Source organism: Vombatus ursinus, unplaced genomic scaffold, assembly GCF_900497805.2.
Source record: "Vombatus ursinus unplaced genomic scaffold, bare-nosed wombat genome assembly UNPS02003292.1, whole genome shotgun sequence".
Taxonomy (NCBI): domain Eukaryota; kingdom Metazoa; phylum Chordata; class Mammalia; order Diprotodontia; family Vombatidae; genus Vombatus; species Vombatus ursinus.
The window spans coordinates 4,151,793-4,178,356 of record NW_020943070.1 but is presented as its reverse complement, the minus strand read 5'-3'; the positions used below and the strand labels follow the sequence as shown (position 1 = coordinate 4,178,356).

The 26,564-nt window shown below is 46.0% G+C and overlaps 1 protein-coding gene across 2 annotated transcripts in view; it reads right to left on the bottom strand.

The window, feature by feature from the left end:
- LGALS2 (galectin 2) overlaps positions 1 to 26,564 on the bottom strand; it is a 36,371-nt gene that overhangs the window by 9,236 nt on the left and 571 nt on the right. The window contains exon 1 of one of the 2 annotated variants that reach the window (XM_027871730.1): positions 718 to 935. The exons of the other annotated variant lie outside the window; for it this stretch is intronic. Coding sequence (XP_027727531.1) covers positions 718 to 726 — 9 coding nt within the window. The 5' untranslated portion in view covers positions 727 to 935. Of the gene's footprint in view, positions 1 to 717; positions 936 to 26,564 lie in introns of those variants that run through there. 2 annotated transcript variants of the gene reach the window in all.

Here is a 26,564-nt window from a genome sequence, read left to right as displayed (position 1 = left end):
TTTTGACATGAAAACCCCAAAAGGGATCATGAGGAGTTGGGCATGACTGAAAATAACTAAACAACAACAATTACTGAGAGGAGACATTAGCAATTGGGGGAAGGGGATCAGGAAAGGCCTCATGTGGAAGGCAGTGTTTAAACTGGGCTTGGAAAGAAGTTGGGCATTGTAAGAAGCACGGATGAAGAAGGAGGGCATTGCAGGAAGGAAGGGGTCAGCATTTTCTGCAAAAGCATAAAGCATAAGGGTCTGATGGAAAGGACCCTGTAGCCAGAGTCAGGATCTGAGCTTGAAGAATCTTAATTGCTATTTAATCCCTTGGGTAAGTTGTTGTCCCCTTTCTGGACCTCATCTATAAAATGGGGAAGAGGGGGTTGGAATCAATGACCCCTTCCAACTTTCAATCGATGATCCTCTAGGATGAGGGCCACCTTCTCACCCCTTCCTCCATCAGACCCTTACAACCCTTTCTTAGAGACAGGCTAGGCAGGGGGGCAGCCCACAAAAGCTGTATGACTTGTCCGCTACACAGGTGACATCGGGGAAGGGCACGGACTGGCACCCAGATGTCCTGATGCCTGATCCAGGGTCCTTTCCATGATTTCATATACTAAAGGTTGGCAGGGCAGGAGGAGGATAGGGCCACCCAAAGGAAGGCAGACAGACAAGGCAGAGGAAGGATAGGAGAGAGCCCTCCCCACACTAGCTCTGAGTTACCTCTGACATCTTTCTTACAGATGAAGTAGTGACTGGCAGACGCTGTTTGCAGTAACTTGGGGAGACCTGCTCTGAGCCCCAGAAGTGGCAAGGAGCTTAGAGCTCCTAGCTGTCCAGATAGAAGGTTACACAGTAACTCTGGGAAGGCTATAAACCTGGGGACTTTGCCCAAGGAGTCTGACCTCTCCGAGAGTATCTCCACTTCCCATCTTCCTCTCCTGAAGAACAAACACATTATGTATGCCTCTTTCTTTCGTCATGACCCTGGGCCAGGAACTTTCCGCCCCCTATCTGCCTGTCAGTTCTAGAACTAAAACTTTGGGCATCTGGGGCCAATTCTGTAAATTCAATTATTTAGTTTCCTATTAATTTTTAATCTACCTTTCTATGGCCCTTGGTTACATGTAATTCTTATTGCATCATGATGTGAAAAGGATGCATTTAATATTTCTGTCTTTCTGCATTTGACTGTGAGGTTTTTATGCCCTGATACATGGTCAATTTTTGTGTAGGTGCCATATATCACTGAGAAAAAGGTGTATTCCTTTCTATCTCCATTCAATTTTCTCCAGAGGTCTAGCATATCTAACTTTTATAAAAGTCTATTCATTTCCTTAACTTTTTTCTTATTTATTTTGTAGTTAGATTTATCTAGTTCTGAGAGGGGGAGGTTGAGGTCCCCCACTAGTATAGTTTTACTGTCTATTTCTTCTTATAACTCACTTAACTTCTCCTCGAAGAATCTGGATGCTATACCACTTAGTGCATATGCTTAGTATTGATATTACTTCATTTATGGTACCTTTTAGCAAGATGGAGTTTCCTTCCTTGCCTCTTTTAACTAGATCTATTTTTGGTTTTGCTTTGTCTGAGGTCAGGATCACTACTCTTGCTTTTTATACTTCAGCTGAAGCATAATATATTCTACTTTAGCCTTTTATAGTGTGTGTCTCACTGCTTTAAAGGTGTTTCTTGTAAACAACATATTGGAGGATTCTGTTTTTTAACCCACTCTGCTATTCACTTTTATTTAATGGGAGAGTTCATCCCATTCACATTCACAGTTATGATTACTAACTGTGTATTTCCCTCCATCCCATTTTCCCCCTTTTTATACTCCTCTCTCCTTTCATCTTGTCCCTCCTCACCAGAGTCTTGCTTCTAACCACCACCTTTCCCAATCTGCCCTCCCTTCTATCAGCCCCCCCCCCCTTTTCTTCCCCTTTCCACTCTTACTTCCCTATAGGGTTAAGTTAGACTTTTCTACCCAACTGAATGTGTATGGTATTCCTTCTTTGAGCCAAATCCAATGAGAATAAGGTTCAAACAATGCTCACTCCCCTTCATGCCTCTTCATGTGATATAATTTACCCCATTCTGCCTCCCCCTTTCCTGTTCTCTCAGTACAATCCTCTTCTTTACCCCTTAATTTTCTTTTTATCATCACATCAAAGTCAACTTATACCCACACACTTTGTCTAAGTATACTCCTTCTAAATGCCCTAATAGAAATACAGTTCTTAAGAGTTATAAGTATCATCTTCCCACATGGGGATGTAAGCAGCTTTACCTTATTGAAAACCATTTTTTTCTTTCCTGTTTACCTTTTTTATGTTTCTCTTGAGTCTTATGAAAATTTGAAAATTAAATTTTCTGTTCAGCTCTGGTCTTTTCATCAGGAAGGTTTGGAAGTCCCCTATTTCATTGAATGTCCTTCTCCTCCTCTGAAAAATTATGCTCAATTTTGCTTGGTAGTTGATCCTTGGTTGTAATCCAAACTCCTTTGCCTTCCAGAATATCATATTCCAAGCCCTCCAATCTTTTAATGTAGAAGCTACTAAGTCCTGTGTAATCCTGACTGTGGCTCCTTGATATTTGAATTGTTTCTCTCTGACTGCTTGCAGTATTTTCTCCTTGATCTGATAGTTCTGGAATTTGGTTATAATATTCCTTGGAGTTTTCATTTTGGGATCTCTTTTAGGAGGTGATTGGTGGGTACTTTCAATGACTATTTTACTCTCTGGTTCGAAGATATCAGGGCAGTTTTCCTTAATAATTTCTTGAAAGATGCTTGCCAGGCTTTTATTTTTATGATGGCTTTCAAGTGGTCCAATAATTCTTAAATTATCTCTCATGGATCTTTTTTCCAGGTCAGTCATTTTTCCAATAAAGCATTTTACATTCTCTTTTATTCTTGCATTCTTTTCATTTTGTTTGACTGATTCTTGAGGTCTCATAGACATAAGTCATTAGCTTCCACTTGTCCAGTTCTAATTTTTAAGGAATTATTTTCTTCAGTTAGCTTTTCTACCTCCTTTTCCATTTGGCCAATTCTACTTTTGAAGAAGTTGTTTTCTTCAGTGGATTTTTTTTTTCCATTTTGCCAACTCTTATTTTTTAAAGAGTTGCTTTCTTCAGTCAGTCAATTTTTGTGCTTCCTTTCTTAAGCTGTTGACTCTTTTTTCATAATTCTCTTGCATAACTCATTTCTTTTCCCAATTTTTCTTCTACCTCTCTTACTTGATTTTTAAAATACTTTTGGAGTACTTCCTAGAGGACTCTTTGGGCCTGAGACCAATTCTTATTCCCCTTTGAGGCTTCACATGTAGGCATTTTGACATTGTTGTCCTCGTCTAAGTTTGTTTGTTTGTTTGTTATTTTGTTTTTGGCAGTTGGGGTTAAGTGACTTGCCCAGGGTCACACATCTAGTTAAGTGTCAAGTGTTTGGTCTGGGGCCAGATTTGAACTCAGGTCCTCCTGACTTCAGGGCCCGTGGTCTATCCACTGCACCACCTAGCTGCCCCTAAGTTTCTGTTTTGATCTTCCCTGTTGCCATAGTACCTTTCTATGGTCAAGGATCTTTTTTTTTCTCATTTGAACCCCCATCCTTTACCTCTAAAATCCAGCATTTTTTCCACTGCAGTATACCAAAAATGGGGTAGCTAGGTAGTGCAATGGATGGTGCACAGGATCTGGAGTCAGGAAGATCTGAGTTCAATTCCAGCCTCAGATACTTACTAGCAGTGTGACCCTAGGCAAATCTCTATTTGCCTCAATTCCTCATTTGTAAAATGGGGACACACTGGAGAAGGAAATGGCAAACCACTCCAGCATCTTTCCCAAGATACTCACACGGAGTCGACACGACTGAATGACAAAACAGCAATGTGGAAGGTATCTACAACTGCAGCACAGAGGAAAGGGAGGGCAGAGGAGAATAGGGACAGAGGAGGACTAGAGAAAAAGGAGGGTGGACAGAGGAAATGGGGTGGGGGGTGGTCTAGAGAAAAAGTGCTCCTGAATCACAGAACGGGAGAAGCCGGAGGAAAGAGTTTGCCAGCCATCATGCAGGGAGAGGGAGAATTTGGAGAGACTCAAAGCAGCAACAAGGATCTAACCAGGAGGGTGGGCAAGGACTTGACGAATGCTTGAGCTGAGGCGGTGCCTCCTTATCGGATTCTAACAGTGCAGGGAGAAGGGACGGATTATTCCTTTAACAGGAAACAGATCGTGGTTAATAATCATCAACAAATATTTACTTAATGAATTGTAGGGCACTGCAGCAAGGTCACCTTCAGAGACACGGCGGCCGGCGTGGCCCATCTGCCTTTACTGGTGGTATGGGGATGGTCAATGTCACTCCTGCCTCATCAGACTTCTTCTGAGTCAGAAGGTCATCCCAGGCCCACCTGGTTCACAGCACTCTTCTCCTACACCTGCCCTTCCCCCCCACCCCCCAGAAAAGGGTCAGGCACTGGTCTGTCCGTGGCTGTAACTCAGAAGCTCCAGGATCAAACTGATTTGGCTTTTAAAACCCCCTCCTACCTCCTCCCTTCTTATGCTTTACTCCCCTCCACACACTTGGGGTTCAGGAATGCTGGTTTCCCAGGTGTTCTTCAAACAAGTCACTCCCATCTCCAGACTCCGAATCTTCTCTCTGGCTGTCTCCCATGCCTCCTCTTCTCTGCCTCCTGGCTGCCACCTTCTGCAAGAATCCTTTCCCATTCCAGGGTAATGCTCATGCCTCCTCCAATTTATCATCTCTAATTGATCCTGCTATAGTTTGTTTCTACAAGTTGCTTTCATGTTTTCTCCTGCATGAGAGTGTGAGCTCCGTGAAAACAAGCTCTGTTTTCACCACTCTTTGTAGCCTCAGCCTTAGCATGGTGCCTGCCATATATACAGGAGGTGCTTAATATATGCTTCTTGACTTGACCTGATTTCCACCACCCCATTCCCATAGAGGGTAAGGCAGTGCGGTGTGGAGGAAAGAACCCTGGACTGCAAGCTGGAGGACTCAGGTTTGAAGCTGTCCTCTGCTACTTGTTACCTATATGATCTTGGGAAAGTCACCTTCTCTAGACATGCTTTAAAATTAGAGGTTTGAACTTGATCATCCCTCAGGCCCCTTCCAGATCAAAACCTGCCCTCCTAATGCTAACTGTCACGTATGAGGTGCTTTTCGGATTACAAAGAGCTTTCCTAATTACTACTCAGTGAGTTAAGGAGTCTAAGTATTATTCAGTTCAGTTCAGTTGTTTTTTCAGTTATGACCAACTCTTCATGACCCCATTTGGAGTTTTCTTGGCAAAGATACTGGAGGGGTTTGCCATTCCCTTCTCCAGCTCATTTTACAGACGAGGAAACTGAGGCAAACAGGGTGAAGTGACTTGCCCAGGGCCACAGAGCTAGGAAGTGTCTGACACTGGATTTGAACTCAGGAAGATGAGTCTTCCTGACTCCAGGCCAGGTGCTCTATCCACTATGGCACCACCTGACTGCCCTCTAACTGTTACTGCCATCCCTATTTGAAAGATGAGGACTGGGAGGGTCAGAGGAGAGGTCAGGTGGTTTGCAGAAATAGGGTCAGAGCCAGGACTTGAAAAACAGGGTCTTCTGACTGCAAGGCCAGCATCTCTCACCCAGTGCCCTCTATACAAGCTAAGCAAACTCGGAGCCCACCGGGCTCCATCAGTCCTGGGGCAGACTTGTTTTCTTTTTAACAAGCTCACAGGACCCTACCTGTGGAGCTGGAGAGGACCTCAGATGTCCCTGGGGCAGCTAGGCGGAGCAACAGATAGAGCACTGGCCCTGGGTTCAGGAGGACCTGAGTTCAAATCCGGCCTCAGACAGAAAACATTCACTAGCTGTGTGACCCTGGGCAAGTCACTTAACCCCACTGCCTAGCAAAAAAAACAAAAACAAAAAAGCCCAATATCCCTTGTTTTACAAATGAGGAAACTGAGGCCCAAGGAGGAAAGTGACTTGTCTAAGATCACACAGGTAATGAGCAGCAGAGCCAGGATTCTAAATCAAGTCCTCTGGCTTCTTCCTTCAGGTCTCAGCTACCATCCCACCTTCTCCAAGAAGCCTTTCCCAGTCCTCCTTAATCTGAGTGCCTTCCCTCAGACCACCCCCAGTTTATCTTATGCATATCTCGTTCATACAGAGTTGTTTGTATGAAATCTCCCCCTTTGGACTGTGAGCTCCTTGAGGGCAGGAACTGTTTTTTGCCTTCCTTTGTATCCCAGTGCTTGACGCAATTAAGCGGATACTTAATTAATGCTTACAGATTTGGTTCTGTTTTTCTCTCACACCAAATCCAGTGCCCCTTTCAAGGTACATCCCCATATTATTAATTCATTTCATTTTTACATCACAACTATTTCTGGAAATAGCCACCCTCCCTACTCCTCTCCAGTAATAAAGAAAATAACTAAGAAAAATTGACCATGCCTAACAATGTATACAACATTCTAATCTAGTAGCCCCCCACCTCTCCTGGACAGACTGGGCATCCTTTACAGTCAACAAGTATGCGAAGTAACATGGTGCTCTGGAAACAGCCTTGGGACCAGCATCAGGAGAACTGGGTCTTTGCCTTACCCTGCTCATTAACTTTGTGGCCTAGAAAAATGACTTTTCTGGGCCTCATCTGTAAAATGAGACTGATTCTCCATAGACTATTGTTAGGATAAAAGGAGAAGGCCTACCATCATGTTCTAAATGTAGGCTGCCCTGAATATAGGCTGTAGAATATAGCTCTGAATAGGCTGAATATAGATCTCTAAAATGAGATCTCACAAGCTCCTAATAATAACACTAGCTAACATTTATATAGCGCTTGCTATGTGCCGGGCACTGTGCTAAGAGCTTTGCAATTATTATCTCATTTGAGCATCACAATAACACTGGGAGGAAGGTGCTATTATTATCCTCATTTAACATTTGAGGAAACTGGGGCAAACAGAGGATAAGTGACTTGCCCGAGGTAACACAGCTAGGAAGCATCTGAGGTTAGATTTGAACTCAGGTCTCATAAGATGTAGAATCTTGGAGATCATCTAGGCCAATCCCATCATTTGACAGAGGAGGAAACTGAGGCTCAGAGAAATGTCAGAAAGTAATTCTTTAAAAGGAAATATCCATATATATGTATATATTATATATGTATATATATACATACACAGGTAGGTGTATGTATATGTACAGAGAGAAAGAAGGGGAAAGAGAGAGAGACAGACAGACAGAGACAGACAGAGACACAGAGAGACATCCATCACAGGCTATACTTGGATTTGGGAGCAAGTGCCGCACAATTTCAATGACTCCGTTATGTGAAAGCCTTTGCTGAGTACAAAGTCCGGTCTTATTATGAATGACTGAGGGTGTCCTGTAGCCTTGACACTGTGCTAAGCACCATGGGGGAAGTTAACAAAGACGCACGGGGCATGCCGCTAAGCAATGCTTTTGGGTAGATGACACCCTGACATTCAACAGTTGAAGAGGAAATGAGCTGCGAGCAGGGCGACGCTGACCGTGAAAGCTGGGTTTAGGGACAGATCATGCAGGGGAGTTGGGGCCTCTCCACTGCCTCGGGGATGAGCCTTGACTTTGGTCTGACAACAGTATTTTTATAGCTACCGAGTCTTATCAATTCTACCTTTTACATTCAACCCTTTGTCCCTACTCATATAGCTACCACCCTAATTCAGCCCCCTCCTCTCCCCGGGTTACTGAAAGAACCTTCCTCAAAGAAGAAGGCTTGCAGGAGAAGGTGGGACTGAGCTGGGCCTTAAAGACTAGGGAGGATTGGGAAGGGACATGCCCTTTGGAGTGGGGTAGGACACTGGGAATTGATCTCCCTGGATGATAAAATGGGGGTAGCTATTTCCCATGGAAAGGCTGCCCAAGAGTTAACCAAAGATCAGAGAGGAGAGGCAGAAGGTTCCTTTCTCTGCTGCCTGGTACCTGGAGCCTCGTCCAGCGGAAAGGAGGGTAGTGCCCGCCCGAGCTCCCCCTCTTGGACTCTGGCACCTTATAGGACCTTGGAGGTCTTCTAGATCAATGTTTTCACTTTAAGGAGGAAGCCCTAGAGAGGGGGATTAATTGGCCAAGGTCACACAGCAAATACTGAGCTGAAACTTGAACCCAAGCCTTCCGACACCTAAGCCAGTTTCTATACTAAGCCTCCCTTGGTGGAGGCAAGGATAGGGAGGGCCCTGTGCTAGGTCCTGGGAGACTCCAGTGCTCTGAAGGATGTGAGCACTCTCTCCACCCAGGGAGCCTGGAAACCTATCCATGTCCAAAACTCTCCTCTCCACAGAGGATCCACCCCAAATCCTGGGAGCCTTCCCTGACTCTCCACCAGGGCTCCCTCCTTCCTGCGACATAACTAGCCCATTTTCTCTTCTCATCCTACATTTCTCTGAGGACATTGTTCACACCTCCCTGGCCACAGGCTGCACCCAGTGCCCACCCACTGAGGGCCTCTCCATCATCCCTGGGATGAGCCTGAACTTCAGTCTCATGACAGTAGTTTTACAGTTACTGAGTCCTGTCGATTTTGCCCCTTCTCGGTAGTCACATAGCCACCCCCCTGTTTCAGCCCTCAGCCCCTCTCCCTGGGCTACTGAAAGAACCTGGTCTTCCTGCCTCAGCTGATCCTCCTTTCAGCTGCCAAAGTGATTGCATGATTGCCCTAAAGCTCAGATCTAACTAGGTCATGCCCTAGCTCAAGAAGCTTGAATGGCTCCCTATAGCCTCTGCCATTTAACATTTAAAGTCTTTCATCATCTGGCTCCAACCTGTTTTTCCAAGACTCGTTTCCCATCTCTCCCTTCCACATACTCTGCATAGTCACATATTCCAGTTATACTGACGTGCTTACCACACACCCCACCCCGTCACATATATCACTGGGGGCCTTTGTCCCCCGGGCCTGGAAGATCCTCCTTTCTCACCTCCAACTCTTGGAATTCCTACCTCCCTTCAAAGTTCCTTTGTATGTGTTTTAGGTTGGCCTGCTTGTGTGTTCCCTCCTTTCCTCCCTTCTCCCAGGAGAATGGAAGCTCTTTCAGGGCAAGGACGATTTCATTTTTATTTCTGTATCAGTAATATCTAGCCCAAAGCTAGATACCTGATAACTGCTTGGTAAACTGAACAGAAATTCTGTAGCATCCTTGGAATGATATGGGTGTTAAAGTCACATAGCTAGGTCACAGGATCACGGGTTTGGAGCTGAAGGGGGTCTTCCAGACCAGTGAGTCCACCCCCTTCATTTTTCAGATAGGGAAACTAAGGTGCAGAGAGAGTAAGTGATATGCCCGTGGTCACTTAGCCAGTAAGTAGACGTCTTCCCGACTCCAGGCCCAGCCTCTCAGGGACTCCAGGCTCCTTGGGTGAAAGAGCCAGGGGCTCTTCCTTCCCTTACTCATAATGCAGATACCCAAAAGACACTTAATGGCGCATAGCCTCAACAGGATGCCAAGGCTGAAATGAGATCGCCTCAGCCAAGGGGTCTTACTCTTGTGTCCGGGGCCCCTTGGGCAGTCTGCTGAAGCCTGTGCTCCCTTCTCACAATTATGTTTTTAAAAGGAATAAAATAAAATACATAGAATTAGAATCCTACCTCATCATCATACAAGGGAAGAAAGTGAGTCGGAGAGAGGGGCAGAGATTTGCTCAAGATCACAGAGCTGGCGAAGCTAAAGACCTTACTTCTTCCAAAGAACCAAAGGTCCTGTTCCCTAGAGAGGAGACCTCGAGAGTGGGAATGGAAGCTTCGGATGCCCCAGTCCCCAGGGTGAGGGGGAGATATGGGGAATGGAGGGAGAGGCAAGGGAACAATTCCTCTTCATCCAGGAGGCTTCTCCGACAGTTCTTGTGGGACATGGTATTTCAGAGAGAAAAGGTCCGGGCAGCTGAGATGTGCCGGCCAAAGGCCAAGGACTCTCACCTCCTCCCTCTCTCCCAGTCAACTCTCCTGTGGGCTCTGGGCACATCGGCCCATCTTCCCCTGCCTCTCCCAGGCCGAGGTGGAACTGAGAGTTTGGGGGACAGGAGGCAGGGCCAACGGGGAGACAGGGGAAGACCAGAGGCTCTTACTGGCTACCTCCCAGCTTTAGCCTTGGAGAATCAGAGAGAAAAGAGAAGGGAGGAGGAAGAGGAGAGAAGAGCAAGGATAGAGGAAGAAGGGAAGAGGAGAAAGAGGGGGACGAGGAAGAAGGAAGAGAGAGGAGAAAGAGAATTTGTCCCCTACCATTACAGGAGGCAGGATTTAATTGGCCAGGAAGAGGGAATTGAGATGTATTAAATCACAGAATCTGAGACCCAGAAGACATCTCTGAAAGGGAAGTCATTTGGGCCGACCTAGATAGGAATTCCCTCTAAGTGATTCCTGACAAGTTATCATCCAGATCATTCCCCAAGCCACTTACACTGTGATCCCTGTGAAGTAACAGGGAACTCATTACCTTAAGAAGCAGGCCTTTCCTCTTTTTGGACAGCTCTAAGGGTGAGAGAGGTACACACACACACACACACACACACACACACACACACACACACATACACACACACATACACACACATACACACACACATACACACATACACACACACACACACACACATACACACACACACACACACACACACACAGTTTTTTTTTTCCTTCTATGAGCCAAAACCCCCTCTTTACAAATCCCACCCACTGTTCTTAGTTTTCCTCTCCAGTGTCACACAGAACAATATTTGTCCCTTTTTCCACATGACAACTCTCCAAAAAGATGTCATTTATCTGTCAATTCTAGCTCTGGAATCCCAGGATCCCGAGACCAGAATTCAGCACCAGGCAGGGAGCCCACCCCCAGCTCCTGGAGCGTTTGTTTGTCCTTTGTCTGCTTTCTGGCCTTGAGGTCAGAGACTCAGGCGAGATTAAGGTCCTAGGCTTCCTAGGTCCGATGCCAGATACATTTTTACAAGTGTATCAACTTTTGCAGTGAAAAACACTTGGAAAGTTTTTCCAAGTACCAATTTCTTTCATTTTATATTTTTGAAAGTCCCAGAACATAACAGAGTCACCTAAATGATATCCACAAGAGGGGCAGCTAGGTGGTACAGTGGATGGCCCTGGATTCAGGAGGACCTGAGTTCAAATTCGGCTTCAGACACATAACACTTACTTGCGTGACCCTGGGCAAGTCATTTAACCCCAGTGCCTAACCAAAAAGAAAAAAAATGACATCCACAAGTGCTTGAAAGAGTCCCAACTATTCGAAGACAAGCCAGTACATGGGAGACAGGCGGGGATGCTGGAGATGGGATGGAGAGGATGCTGGTTGGGGTCTGAGGTTCTGGGTGTGAATCCTGACTCTGCCTCTTACTACCCATATGACCTTGGACCTTCACCTCTTTGACTCAATTTCCTGGTACGTAAAAGAAGCAATTAGACAAGATCAGCTCCAGGGTCCCTTGCAGCCTAAACCCTCTCTCAGAGATCAGATCTATGCTCTTATCCACACAGGAAAAAAAAAAAAAAGCAGATACACCAAAGAAGTGCTGAATTTGAGTGCTAGACGGCACTCAGCAACTCAGAGGAATCCCCTCTGGGCTGCACTACACTACCCGCACTCTGGTGGGACCCACGGCTCCCCGACGAAGGCACCCACAGCACTTCTCGACAGCGCTCATCATCTAAAGGAAGCTGTTCTCCTGTCGTTCAGTCTTTCCAGTCACGTCCGACTCTTCGTGACCCCATGTGGGGTATTCTTGGCAAAGATACCGGGGCAGTTTGCCATTTCTTGCTCCGGCTCATTTTACAGATGAGGAAACTGAGGCAAACTGGGTTAAGTGATTTTCTTCCTGACTCCAGGTGCGCAGTGCTCTAACCACCACACCACCTCAAGCTTAAACGCTCTCTTTACAACTTCCACCACTATTCTTGGTTCTACCCTCTGTAGTCAAGCAGAACAAAGTTGTCCCACATGATAGCTCATTTAAACCCTGCCAAGCATGTTTCCCCCGAGCCTAAACACTCCTGCTTCCATCATTAATCCTCACATGACGAGGACTCCAGGCTCTTCACCATCCTGGTTTCTCTCTTCTCTCTAGGCTATCAATGTCCCTCTTAAACTGTGACTCCCAAAAGGGAACGCTGCTCCACGTGAGGTATGATGGCACAGTCCAGTGGGACTCACTCCTGAGTCTGTTTTGTTACACTGCTGAGTCTCACCGAGCTTGACGCCATTTTTATAGGACTGTGCCAGACTCTTCTATTCGTCCTCTTTTACCTGCCCTTGCTTCCATCTTCTAGACACATTTTGATGAGATCTAAGCAGGTGATCTTTCTGTCACAAACTCTGAGAGAGACTGATCACCTCCCCTGAAGGTTCCCATCAGTTCCACCCCAGCATTCACTCTCTTTCAGCTAACAAGAACCAAACCCAATATCAAATTTTACTTTGTTAGTTCCTCCACCTTTTTAAGCATGAAATTATCATTTAGGCAAGTTAAGAAATTATTCTCTGCTTTGCTCTTGGCACAGAGAACTCCAGAACGTCTGGACAGTTCAAGTCTCTCATCATGGTTACACCATACCTCTCTGCCAGGCTTATGATCTGTTTTCGCCCTAACTCCACATCTATAGCCTCTTTCTGTCCAGGTGGTCTGTTGTCTACTCCAATGACAAAATGACTTCTGTGTCTCTTCCACCTCTCTTCACTCAAATGTTCTGTATCATGTTTTCCTGCTCATATATGGTAACTTTACATACACACCTTCTCCCTTTTTTTTTTAAGTTTTTAGGCAATTGGGGTTAAGTGACTTGCCCAGGGTCACACAGCTAGTAAGTGTCAAGTGTTTAGTCTGAGGCCTGATTTGAACTCAGGTCCTCCTGATTTCAGGGCCGGTACTCTATCCACTGCACCACCTAGCTGCCCTTCATACACACCTTCTTAACATAAAATGCTACCTAACACAGACACACACACACACACACACACACACACTCACACACACTTTTTACCAATCTTGTTTCTTCTGAATAAGGTTTACCGCCTCACAGTCACATTCCAGGCTTGAATTTCATTCTACCAAGTCTCAGTGATATCTATGAGGTACGATGTGCTTCCTTGGAGGTAAGCCTCTATTTCCTCTCCCTTAGTGCCTTTGGAAATAAGCCAAGGAAGAATGACCATTGTCCACACTAAGATGTACTATAATAATATATAATTATAACAGCTGACATTTATAGAGGATTTTTAAGGTTTGCCAAACCCTTTACATATTATCTCTCCTTTGACCCTCAAAACAACCTTTCGAGATAAACTCTATAGATAGACATCCCTAGTTCATTAGGGAAGGGAATAACCATTTATATTGGCCTACTATGTGCCAGGCTTTACAAACATCATCTCCTTTGATCCTCACGACAACCCTGGGAGGGAGGTGCTTTTATTATCCCCATTTTACAGGAGAGGAAACAGTCAGAGGAGGTTAAGTAACTTGCCCAGTTAATAAATATCTGAGGCTGGATTTGAATTTGAGTCTTCCTGACTCCAGGCTCAGGACACTACCCACTGCATCACCTAGCAACCTCGTAATATAATTATTATTGTTATAATTCCCATTCTCAGTGGGGAATGGGACAACTGAGGCTCAGAGAGGTTAAATGATTGGCTGATTATCCCAAAGGATTTGAACCCAAATCTTCCTGACCCCAAGTTTGGCACTCTCTACGATCCAATTGTTTGAGTAACCCATGGAACTGATCCATTCATACATTCTAGAACAAGGAACCTGATACATTAGGCCTCCCCTGCACTAAGGAGAATTGACGAGGGGAAAGGGTCCAGAGTCATACAGGATAACACCCACCAGCATCGCCAGCCTGGATTAATGAGATCATGGTTCTGTTGAAATAACACAGTTGTATTTATCAGACAGAATTGTCTGCTCCCAGTTCTCAATCTTAATGGATAAGAGAAAGTTTGATTTATAGGTGACACAGGCAGCCACAACCCAGCGGCTCAAAGTGACTTCCCTGGGATTCTGGTCCATTATTGTTATTTATGGTCAATTCTGGATCAGTGCTGACAGCCTCCCCCGATGCAACATCTGGAACGGAGTTGTTACTCCCTCTCCCCTCCCCTCCACTGTTACACAGGGGGTGGGCCTGCAGCTCTAGGAAAATAAAATCCCATCACGCTCCAGACCGGGGAAACACTGCTTGTGGATGGATTGGAAAGGGAAGGGGGGAATGGGAGGGGCAGAGGGAGGTTAGATGGAGGCAAATAGAAGAGGGAAGAAGGAAATATCACATAATTAATTGCCCCCTAGGGATGTAGGGTGGTCTGATGGGCCAAGAGAGACTGCCTTTGAAACCAAAACATCTTTGAGATGAGGCAGGGGGGAGCTACTACCAATAATTGTTTGTCTAAGTGTTAACAGTTAAAGGCAGAAGATAGAAGAGGATGAGGGACGCTGAAAAGCCAGGCTCTAACACAAGGAACTATGGTTTCCTCGGAGCCAGGGCAGGTTTCAAGACTGTGCCCCTCCCTGTCTGTTTTCAGTCAGGCAATGTCAGGGAGGTGTCATCCCCCACCTCCCAGGGTCACGCCAAAGTAGGAAGGAGATGAGGCTCCCATGGCAGCGGGAAGATCCTAGGTCTAAAGCTGGAAGGGAGGGATGTGACAGGCCAGCTGTCCAACCCCCTCATTTTACAGAAGAGGAAACTGAGGCCCAGGGAATGGAAGGGACTTTCTCAAGGTCACACAGGGGGTGAGAGAGGTGGGATTCAAGCCCAGGTCCTCTGACTCCAGAGCCAAGATTCCTTCCAAGGTACCATTTATCACCGCAGTCTAGGTAAGGGAGAAAAGTAGGCAGGGGTGGCTGGGTCTAGCTGGTGGTGCGCCGTTGAGCAAGACTTGTGAAGGTTAGGGGCTGCTCCCCCACCCGCAGGTGTTGGCAGCTGAAGGCTGCAGCACCACCTGGTGGCCTGTGCCGGTAATGCACCCTGATCAATTTCTCTGGCGGCCCCTCCCAGTGCCAATGCGTGTACAGGGCAGTCGCTGACATTTTCTTTACCTCTAATCATTCTCCTTCTTCTGACTTCGCTATTTCTGCCTGTGGCACCCCCACTTACCCTGGCTCCCACTTTCTTGATCCTGAGGTTGTTTTTTTACCAGCCTGCTTTGATACATCCTATCATGCCTTTCTGCTCACAATTCAAATCTCTTGCAAAATACAGTTCCCCAGACACCGTGAAACGTTTTGCTCCTCCATTTTGGAATGTAGGAGTGATGGCAAAGACTGCAGAGTAGACTAACACTCTAGTAATTTGTCTTTCCTTAAAAGGAAAGACAATTTCAGATGGGGAAACTGAGGCCCAGAAAAGAAGTGATGTCAGAGAATTATAGGATTTAATAGAATAAAGGACCTCAGTAGCCATTTAGCCTAAACCACGCCAGGAAAGGAAACCCCACTAGAATACGCTTGTCAAACAGCTGCCTCCTGAAGACCTCCAATGAGGAGGAACCTCCCCACACACACACATCTTAAGGCATCCTGTTCCATATTGGAACAGGCCTGTTTACAAGAAGGTTGGTCCTGCCTTCAAGCCTCAATTGCCCTCTTTGCAATTTCCACTTAAAGTGTCAGATTCTTGCCTCTGGGGATGAAGAGAACAAGCCATTTTCCTTTCTAATGCCTGAACACAGAGAGATCAGGTCCCTCCCCTCCTCACCCCAAGTCCTTTCTTCTCCAAGCCAAACAGCCCAGATGCTTCCACCAACCTCATATGACATGGACTCAAGGCCCTTCACCATGCTGGGAGCTTTTCCCTGGACACTCCAGCTTATCAGTTTCCTGTGGAACCCTCCTGTGGGACCCAGAATTGTATACAACCCTTCAAATGAAATCTAGCTGGGACAGAATATGAGGAGCCGTGTCACCTCCTTATTCTTGGAATCTCTGTCTGTCTTAATATAACCCAAGGTCACGTGGGTAGTAAGTGGCAGGGCTGAGATTTGAACCTATCTGACAGCAAATCCAGTGTCCTTTTCACTTTATACTTTATAAAACATAAAGGTCACATTAATAACAAACAGGAACTCTATCTGACTCCAAATCCAGAGTTCTCAGTGCGAGGATTATTATACCCATTTCATAGATAGATAAACTAAGCCTCGGACAGATGAAGTGCATTGCCCTAGGTGACACAGGATAAGGATGAAGAAAGAATGGAAGATGACCCTGAGATGGCAAACCTATGTGTTTGTGGACAGGGTGGTACTCTCAGCAGAATATGGGGGTTAGGAAGAGGCCAGAATTTGTGGGGTAAAATAAAGAATTCGATTTTGGGTACGTTGAGTTTGAAATCGAGTTGCAATTGTTCACTAGGCAGCTGATGACATGGGGACAGGGTCTAACTAGTCCTGTATATAGAGATCTGGGAGTCATCTGTCTGGAGGGGAGATTTGAACCCCTGGATGCTGCTGAGATCATTGAGAGAACAGAATGAGAAGAAAAGGCCCAGGACAGAACCTTTGGGCATACTGACCCATAGGGAGCAGGACATGGAAGATGGATCTGGCAAATTAGTTTGAAAAGACGCTATCAAAGAGGTAGGAGGAAAAGCAGGAGACAGCGCTATCACCAGAAAGGAAGGAGGGAGCACTCAGGAAAGTGAGCAGTTAAATGCTGCAGGGGGTTGAGAAAGATGAGAATTTTTAACTATTATTATTACTTACTTACTTAACAAAGATCTATTTTATCTCCCTCTTACCTCCCTCCTCCCCATTTGAGAAAGAAAAGAAAACACAAAACCCCTGGTTACAAACGTGTTTAGTCAAACAAAACACTCTCCTATTGGGCATGTCCAAAGAAAATAACAAGGTGCAATCTGCACCCTGAGCCCACCGCCTCTCTGTCTAGAGGAGGAGCGTACATTAGGAAGAAGAAAATGATGAAGAGGCCATCATATTTGGAGACTGAGAGATCAGTGGTTATCTTGGAGAGAGAGGTTTCAGCTGAGTGATGACGGCAGAAGCCAGGTTGCAAAGGGCTGAGAGGTGAAAGGAGAAATACAGGCAAAAAGTGTAGTCCACTTTTTTCTAGGGAGGGATGGGAAAGGACCAGTATTTACTTTGTGCCAAGAGTTTTATAAACATTATTTCATTTGACCCTGGGAGGCAGAGGCTATAATTAGCTCCCCATCCCCACCCCTACCGCCAGGACCATGTACTGGTCACATTTGATGCATCCTGCTCCTCACTCTGAGCCAGGAGAACATACCCACGCCTCGCCTGGCTGCCAGACGCAGTTGATCTGCTCCTTGTAACTGGTCCTTATCAAGGGGATAAGGCACGTCTAGGGTGGTCCAGGAACTTCCTTCCTCTTGCTAACTCTCCTAGCAAAGGGTGGGCAGGCTGAGCGGAGAGCAATTTCCTGAAGGAAGTGTGGATCACCTCTGTTCCTCCCAAACTCAGATGGATATCTTCCTCTCTTCCTCCCCCTATTCCTACATAACTTGAACTCAGGGTCTTAGGATCCTGCAGGGGTGAGGAAGAGAAGGTTAGAGGCTAGTGAAGGGTGGGGGGAGAGAAGTATTGCTGATGCCAAGAGAGCAGGGGGTGGCACTGGGAGGCTGGGGGTAGGCACTGGAGGACAAGGAGTGTTCAGTTTGGGGCCTGGCATATAATTTCATCACACACACACACACACACACACACACACACACACACACACACACACGGAGACAGCTAGGTGGCTCAGTGGATAGAGCACCAGACCTGGAGTCAGAAGGACCTGAGTTCAAATCCAGTCTCAGACCAGATACTTGAAACTTACTAGCTGTGTGACTCTGGGCAAGTCATTTAACCCCAATTGCCTTGCCGCCCCCCCCAAAAAATTGATTAGTGACTGTGGCACCTGGGCCATCAGCAGAAATGGTATTTCTCCTCATGGCCGGTACCTTTTGCCTCGTCTGCCAGAGCTTTCTGGTATAAACCCAATACTGCCTGATCCTGCTGATGCTACTTCCTGGTCGTCTTGATGAGGGCATTAAAATGACCGGCCAGCATCCTCCACACTTAAGCCATCCCTTCCCAGGTTGTACAACCCCTGAGTGCAGCCTGTACTTAGCTCCTTTCCTCAATGGGAGTCCTTCACCCAGGGCTCGGCTTCTACCTTCCCCTTAAAGAAACGGGCATCTGAAGAGGACGCTGTCACCTAACAGCGAGCAGAGACACAGAGGTTACATGACCTACACAAGGTCCACAGGTAGCAAGGAGCACCATCAGGCTGGGAACCTAGATCAACAGTGAACAAAGATAAGGAGGTGGGCAGGCTGATCTCCTGGAGTGAGGGCTGCTCTCAGAGCAGAAGAAAAGAAGGGACCACTGGAGGGGCCAGTCCCTTTCGGCGTCCCCTTTGGGCTCCCAAAGCTCACTACAGATTCTGTGGACCTACTAAGCAAGGGGTCCTTAACCTTCTGGGTGTCACGGGCTCCCTTTGGCAATCTGCTGAAATCTACAGACCCCTTCTGAGAATCATCCTTGTGCCTATATTCATAATGAAAAGAAATTCATACTTGCAGTTAAAAGTTGGGAAAAAGAAAGATGTCTGTCTATCTATCTATCTATCTATCTATCTATCTATCTATCTATCTATCTATCTATGTCTATTTCCCATCCAGGTTCGTGTACCCCTTACAGGACTCCAATTTAAGGCAAACCAAAATATTAAGAGGGAGCTTCTGTACATTGCAAGCAGTTAAGAAATGCTTTTCATTATTCATTCATTCATTCATTCATTCATTCATTCATTCATTCATTCATTCATAATTTTCCCTTAGTGGAAGTCTCTAGAAAAGCCAGGGTCTTGGCCCAAGCCAGGATGAGGAAGGGACAATAGGAAATAGAATGGAGGTAGCACTTTGAGGAGAGGAAGAGGGGGCTGAAGCCTGTCCTCATCGTTGGTCTATCTGTCAAAAGGGAAGGAGAAGGCAGGACAGAAATGATAGCAGATAAGGTTGGGAAGATTTCCTTTGATTTCAAAAGAGATTAGGGGAAAGGTAGTAAGGGTTGGGGTGGGGGGGAGTAGCTAGGTAGTGCAGTGGATAAAGCACTGGGCCTTGAGTCAGGGGGACCTGAGTTCAAATGTGGCCTTAGACACTTCCTAGCTGTGTGACCCTGGGCAAGTCACTTTCACCTTGTTTACCTCGGTTTCCTCATCTGTAAAATGAACTGGAGAAGGAAATGGCAAACCACCCCAGTATCCCTGCCAGGAAAACCCCAAACGGGGTCATGGACAGTTGGACACGACTGAAATGATTCACCAACAACAAGGACAAAAAAGAGAGTGAAGAACATGAGTGAGTGGGCGGGGGGGAAGCATTAATTAAGCACTTGCTTTGTGCAGATGAACTGTGCTAAGTGCTGGACATACAAGCAGAAAAGACAGCCCCTGTCCTCAGGGAGTTTGCATTCTAGTGGGGGAAGTTAACTTTCCCCCAAAAGCGAATCACCCTAACATCCCCAGCCCTGACCTCAAGTCTGGCTGCGATGCGCCCACATGAAGGCACCAGGGAATGAGGCAGATGAAGCCAAAAGGTAGAAGGATCTCACTTGGAGTCCTGCTGACGCTACAAAGGTGAGATCATGCAACCTTTGGAGCAAGTCATCAAGAGATGGCTGAGTTGTGTTGGGTCTTTTTTTTTTTTTTTGGTTAGGCAATGGGGTTAAGTGACTTGCCCAGGGTCACACAGCTAGGCTAGTAAGTGTTATGTGTCTGAGGCTGGATTTGAACTCAGGTCCTCCTGAATCCAGGGCCGGTGCTCTATCCACTTGCCACCTAGCTGCCCCATTTTTTTTTTAAGGCAATTGGGGTTAAGTGACTTGCCCAGGGTCACACAGCTAGTAGGTGTCAAGTGTTTGGTCTGAGGCCAGATTTGAACTCAGGTCCTCCTGACTTCAGGGCCAGTGCTCTAGCCACTGTACCCCCTAGCTGGCCCCGTGTTGGGTTTTTCAATGGTCATTTAGTACTTTTGTACTCCTGTGTTTAGGCAGAAAATGTCCGTCCAAAGGCTCATTTGAGAAGGATGGCAGGCATTTTTTGTCCAGTTCTTAAACTGATTTCTGGGGGGTCTGTGAAAAAATACATCTTTAGCATTTCTTTTGATTATTTAAAAACTGTTTCTGAGAAAGGGTCCAAACACTTCCCCAGACTCCAGAGGGGTCCATGATACACATAAAGGTTAAGGACCCCCAGACTAGTTTTCCAATTTTGACTTCTTTATCTGTGTTGTTTCTCAGACACTACATGGGGGCTTTTTGGCTTTTTCTTCCATAGCATTTGATTTGTTGACCAAAATGTTGCTTTGGAGTCTCCCCTCCTGGGTCACTCACAGACATCAAAATTCTCTGGAAGAACAGCCAAAAGCTTTAACCAACCCTCTAAGCATAGATGGCATCAGAAAGGGAGATAGATGCATGGGTGCCACACATGGGAGAAGATCCAACACGGAACCCCAGAGATGGGGAGGTCCTCCAAGTGCACCTGCTTATAGACACCATGGTATCGGAAGCTGCAGCTCTCAGACCACTGCAGAGCCTCCTAAGAGAGCCAAGATTGGTCCAAAGAGTTTGGACTTTCTATCCCCACGGGAAATAGCAAGGAGATGAAGAATGACTATTGGCCAGACTCTGACAGGCAATTGGCTGGGCTGCTTACCTTTAGAGCGCCTCCGGAAATATGTTTAGCTTGAGCAGAGACTGCAAATGGATAATAAGCTGGGCCCAGAATCAATCACCACTGGAAAATTATCAAGGTCTTTTAAGGGCTCTTTGTATCCCCAGCATTTAGCACATAGTAAGTGCTTAATAAAAGCTTGTCAGCTTGACTCTAGGCATCTGCCTGAAACAAAAGCCCATGTCTTTAAATGCCCAAATGCTTCTAGAGATGTACAATTGATTACAAGTCACTGGACGCTAGAATCTCTGAGGAATTGAAAATAAGCCTCACCCAAGGGGTGATGGAGTAGGTGTTGGAGTACACTAAACCAGATTACAAACAAGGGATTAGTAAAAGAGAAGCAGAGTAAAGAAGATTATCAAAGAAATGTGTAAGGGGGAAAAGCTTATTAAGTGCTGGGAATAAGGGATTAGCAGGAGATGGCCCAAAGGGATTCATGAGTAGCTCATGATACTGAGAGAAAACAAGGAAGGTTACTGGCTTATTTGGGTAGACCCCCCCAGAGGCTGGACCTACAGGAAGGTATGTACGCATGGGGGGTGATTTACACCATATGAGAGGCCTTTCTGTCAATGACGCCCTTCCAATACGTGCCCAGGAATCAAGTTGCTAGGCCAGAGGGTATGGACAGTTTAGACTTCTCCTAACTGCAAATCATTTTCCAGAAACACAGGACAGCTTCGGAGCGGCTCCAGTGTTGACCCCTTCTATCTTAACTTCTTAACTTTGCCAATTTGATGGGTATGAGGTAAAAAGTTCTTTTTTTGTTTTCCTGAATATCTCCCTCAACATCTATTTTCACAAAACTTTTAAAAATGAAAGTGTATGTGTAGGGAGGGGAACATTTCAGCAAAACCAAGACACACACAAACACACACACACACATGCACATGCACGCGCGCGCGCACACACACACACAGATAGATAACATTTGGCAATAGAAACCAAAGCCCACTCCTGTGGTTCCCGCTCCCCTCCTCCCCATTCAGGGAAGGAAAAGGTCCCCTTTTCCAACTCTCACCCAAAGCAAATCTTTAGTCATTCCACTTCCACTGTAGTCACTGGGCATACTGCTTGTGATTCTATTTCCTTCCTTCTAAATCCATTCATGGAACTCTGCACATTCCTTTCTTACAGCAGAGTCCTATGCCACGTCATTTAGGCATCACACACAATTTTGTTTAGCTCGCTCTCCCGTGGATTAGTACCAACTTGGCTTCCCATTCTTTGGTACCACAGAAAGCGATGCAATGAATATTTTGGCATCTGTGGGATCTTTCTGTTTGTCTTTGGCCTCTTCAATCTTCACATCGCAGCAATGTGAAATATTAATCAATTATGAATCAATCATTTATTTTTAATCACATTCTTTAATTACACATATAGTTTAGTTCTTATAAATCACAGTAGGTTAAGAAGTGCGTATGAGATTCTGTTCAGGCTGACAAGGCATTGGCTCCGGCAGCCCTGTCTGTCAGCTAACTGGTATTCTGGCACAGCTAAGCTCCTGCAGAGCTCAGCTCACAGGCTAGATTCCTCATTTCTCCTAAAAACAAAGCTGTAGCTTATGGGTCATAGCGGCTATCGGTCACCGAGGGCTGGACAGCCTCCATGCCCTGAATGATGCTCACTTGTCAACGTTCGCCCATCTGGCTGAAATTCCCTGTTCTTGATGCAGAAGAGCTTTCCATGAAGACAAGAGAAAGTCCCCAAATGCCCCCAACCAATCAGAAAGCATAAACTCCCGTGAGAATCAATATCGCATTCCTCAGTTTGAGATCAATCTTCCTCATTCATTGTTTCTGTGCCCCATTCTGATGGTCTTCATTTACGGCTAGAAGAATGCTCTGTAAAATTAGTCCAGGGTTCTTTGTAGCAACTGAGGTGGTCTTGGCCCCATTTTACTGGCAAACTGCTAGCCATTACTAATAAACTGATTATGCTTGAAGGTTTTGCCTCAGTTCCCCTTATTTGCAGATTTTTCAATCACCACAATATGGATCCCTACGCCAAAGAGTAAGGACACTTTAGTCACTTTCTTCACCTAATTCCATATTGTTTTTTGTTTTTTGTTTTGTTTTTAGTGAGGCAATTGGGGTTAAGTGACTTGCCCAGAGTCACACAGGTAGGAAGTATTGTGTCTGAGGCCAGATTTGAACTGAGGTCCTCCTGACTCCAGGGCCAGTGCTCTATCCACTGCACCATCTAACTGCCCATACATATTGTTTTCCAGAATGGTTCTACCATTACAGCTCTACCAACGATATATTAACGGGCTGGGTATGAGGCACAAACTTCAGTTGTATCATTTTGCATTTCTTTTCTTAGGGATTTAAAGCAATCTTTCACATAGTTCTTAATAGTGTGCAATTCTTTTTAAAAGGGCTTTTATTCACATATGACTATTTAATCATCACAGTGAGAACACAAAGTAAATGCTTAATAAAGGTTATCTCTCTCTCTCTCTCTTCTCTATTTCTGTCTCCTCTCCCTCCTCTCTCTCTCTCTGTCTCTGTCTCTCTCTCAGTCTCTCTTTCTCTCCGTCTGTCTCTCTGTCTCTCTCTCTCCCTGTCTGTCTCTCTCTCAGCCTCTCTTTCATTCTCTCTGTCTCTCTCAGCCTCTCTTTCATTCTCTCTCTCTCTCTCTCTCTTTCTCTCTCTCTCTCTGAGTCTCTTTCTCTCTCTCTCTCTTCTCTATTTCTGTCTCCTCTCCCTCCTCTCTCCCTGTCTGTCTCTCTCTCAGCCTCTCTTTCATTCTCTCTCTCTGTCTCTCTCTCTCCCTGTCTGTCTCTCTCTCAGCCTCTCTTTCATTCTCTCTCTCTCTCTCTCTCTCTTTCTCTCTCTCTCTCTGAGTCTCTTTCTCTCTCTCTCTCTTCTCTATTTCTGTCTCCTCTCCCTCCTCTCTCCCTGTCTGTCTCTCTCTCAGCCTCTCTTTCATTCTCTCTCTCTGTCTCTCTCTCTCCCTGTCTGTCTCTCTCTCAACCTCCCTTTCATTCTCTCTCTCTCTCTCTCTCTCTCTCTCTCTCTCTCTCTCTCTCTCTCTCTCTCTCTTTCTCTCTCTCTGAGTCTCTTTCTCTCTCTCTCTCTCTCCAGGTTATCCATTCAAAAGTCTGCCACTTTCATGTCATCACAACCATCTCTTATCTTTTGGAATGTCCCATCTCCCTCTTTTGGCAAAGAATCCTTGCTCCTGCTGCACATGGTAACTGGCATAAAACACTTGCTAGCTTTTGTATATTACAGTCTCATATTCAGGTAACAGCCATGGTGAATTTATCCTGGTACATAGCATAAGATGAGATCTCAACCTAATTTTTGCTCAGGTGCTTTACAGTTTTCAAAGCAGATCTTGTCAAATGAGGAATCTTCCTTACCGCTCCACCCACCCACCCTCTCGGTGTGTTCCTGGGTCACTAGACTCCTTTGTTTCTGTTACTTATTGACCTCATCTGTTCCACTAATCCACTTTCCTGTTTCTTTTTTTTTTTCATATATTTTAGATTACTGATTTAGAATATAGTTTGAGATCAGATAATTCTAGGCCCCTTCACTAATACTTGTCCCCCTTATTTCTATTGAGATTCTAGACTTTTTTATTCCTCCAAATAAACTGAGTATTGGGGAGGTGGGGTACTATATTATATATGAAGAAACCTTTTGGTGGGTGTGGTTCAGCACCAAGAATTTATGTCATTTCTCACTAGATTAGCTGAACCCAAATCGAATCCTTTGCAATCCCTTACTCCTGAGATGAACATTTCGTTTTTAGACAAGGTAGGTCAGCTCCAGACGGCTTATACATCGGATAGGTATTTTACATAGGCCTTCTTTTTAATAACTTCTTATTCTTAGGACATCTCAGAACTGCTAATGATTCCTATGGATTTATTTTGTCTCCTGCTCCTTTGCTGAAGCTGCTATAGCTCTCTGGGGGTTTCTAAGCATATCATCACTGCCACATGAAAGCAGGGTTAACTGTTCACCATCTTTGTTAATGTCAGGCAGGGCAGCTAGGTGGCACCTAGTAAATCCAAGGAGCATTTATTGAGCACCAACATATCACAAGTTACTAAAAATACAAAAATGAGTCAGTTACTCCTTGCTCTGGAGTGGGGGATACTTGTAAAGAGGGACACAGGAATGTGGGAAACCTTTACAACAGGATCTAATTAAATGACAACTCTCTAAAGCTTTCTTGGTTAAAAAAGAAAAATCCACAGTTAGAGGAAAATCCCTGAAATCCTTTACCCCTAACTCCCCCTGGCTCTTGGTGCCTGACACGTGGTATACGTTAATAAGAGCTTGTGGACTGACTGACCAACTCGGTGCCCTCCAGCTGGCTTAAGTAATCTGAGGAGAGAACAAAAACGAATAGGGAGACCGATGAACACGGCTTTACCGAGAGCTTAGGACTCCCTGACTCCCCAGTGTAGTCTGTGAGAAGTGCCCGGAGCCAGCGCCCAGGGTCTGGCTAACTTAGCCAAGCGGTAATAACTGCTCAGGTTTCCATCACACAACAGGATTTACAAAAGTCAGCAGGTGATAGAGCCATGCTAGTGACCGCTCAGGGGTCAGGCGGTCGGGCAATGTGCCCCATTCGATGCCAGAGGGCTCTCAGGGTCAAGCCCTGGGCTCTCTGACTCTCAGAGAGCTGGCTGTCTCTCCCTTTGGGGGTGGCAATGCCTGGCTGGTCAGTCTTACGTTTGGTTTGTATGACCCGGATCTCAGCTCTGCCCCCTCTCCCCTGAGGTTCTTCTCTTCAACAGGCCTTAATTTCTCTGCCCTGGAGAAATTTCTGCCCGGGAGGGCCCTGCAGTCCTGATCCCTGCCTCTCTCTCCTGGGCTACAGTGAGCTCCTCCTCTCCTCCATCTGCCTGCCAGCCTGGAGAATCTTCTACCTTGGATGCCCTTGAAGTAAAAAATGTTTGAGGATGTAGATGTAACAGCCCTTGGGCTTGAAAGGAAGATCTGGCTGCCCACAAGCCAGGCTGGAAATGCCTCCAGTGTTGCTCTCCTCCAAAGGCAGAAGCCTCCGATGGGTGCATTGGAGAAACGAGGGTGTCCTGGGTGTGAGCATGCCAGAGGAGGGAGAGGAAGAGAGAGCTGGAAAGGAGACGGAGGGGGACAGGAGGCACCTGCAAAGCTGCCCTACCAAGAGGTCGCATGGAGAGCAAAAGCCTAGCCAGGGAAAGGGAGCAGGAAAGGACTGACTGGCCCCAGACCCCGGGCCATGAGGGAGGGTGGGCTGCTGTGCCAGGCACAACCGGTGATTGATTCTTCCTGCCAAGTCTTCTCTGTTTCTTCATCCCCACCACCATCACCATCATCACAGTATTTCTACAGCACTTGAAGATTTGCAAAGCCCTTTACAAATTGTATCTCATTTGATTCTTCCAACAACTCTGGGAGGGTGTTGCTCTTATCATCTCCATTTTACAGATGAGGAAACTGAGGCAGGCAGTGGTGGAGTGACTTGCCCAGGGTCAGTATCTGAGGCCACATTTGAACTCAGGTCTTCCTGACTCCACACCTAGCGCCTGTAAAGAAAAGTAGACTAGAACCCCATCCCATTACACTGGAACTAATGCTAACTGCTTATTGCTATTTTCTTTTACTGGGCTGAAGCCGCGTTATTGTTCAAAAAGTTCCTGGAAGGGCAGCTAGGGTGCAGTGGATAGAGCACCGGCCCTGAAGTCTAGAGGCCCTGAGTTCAAATCCAGCCTCAGACCAAACACTTGACACTTACTAGCTGTGTGACACTGGGCAAGTCACTTAACCCCAATTACCTAAAAATAAAAAAATTAAAAAAGAAAA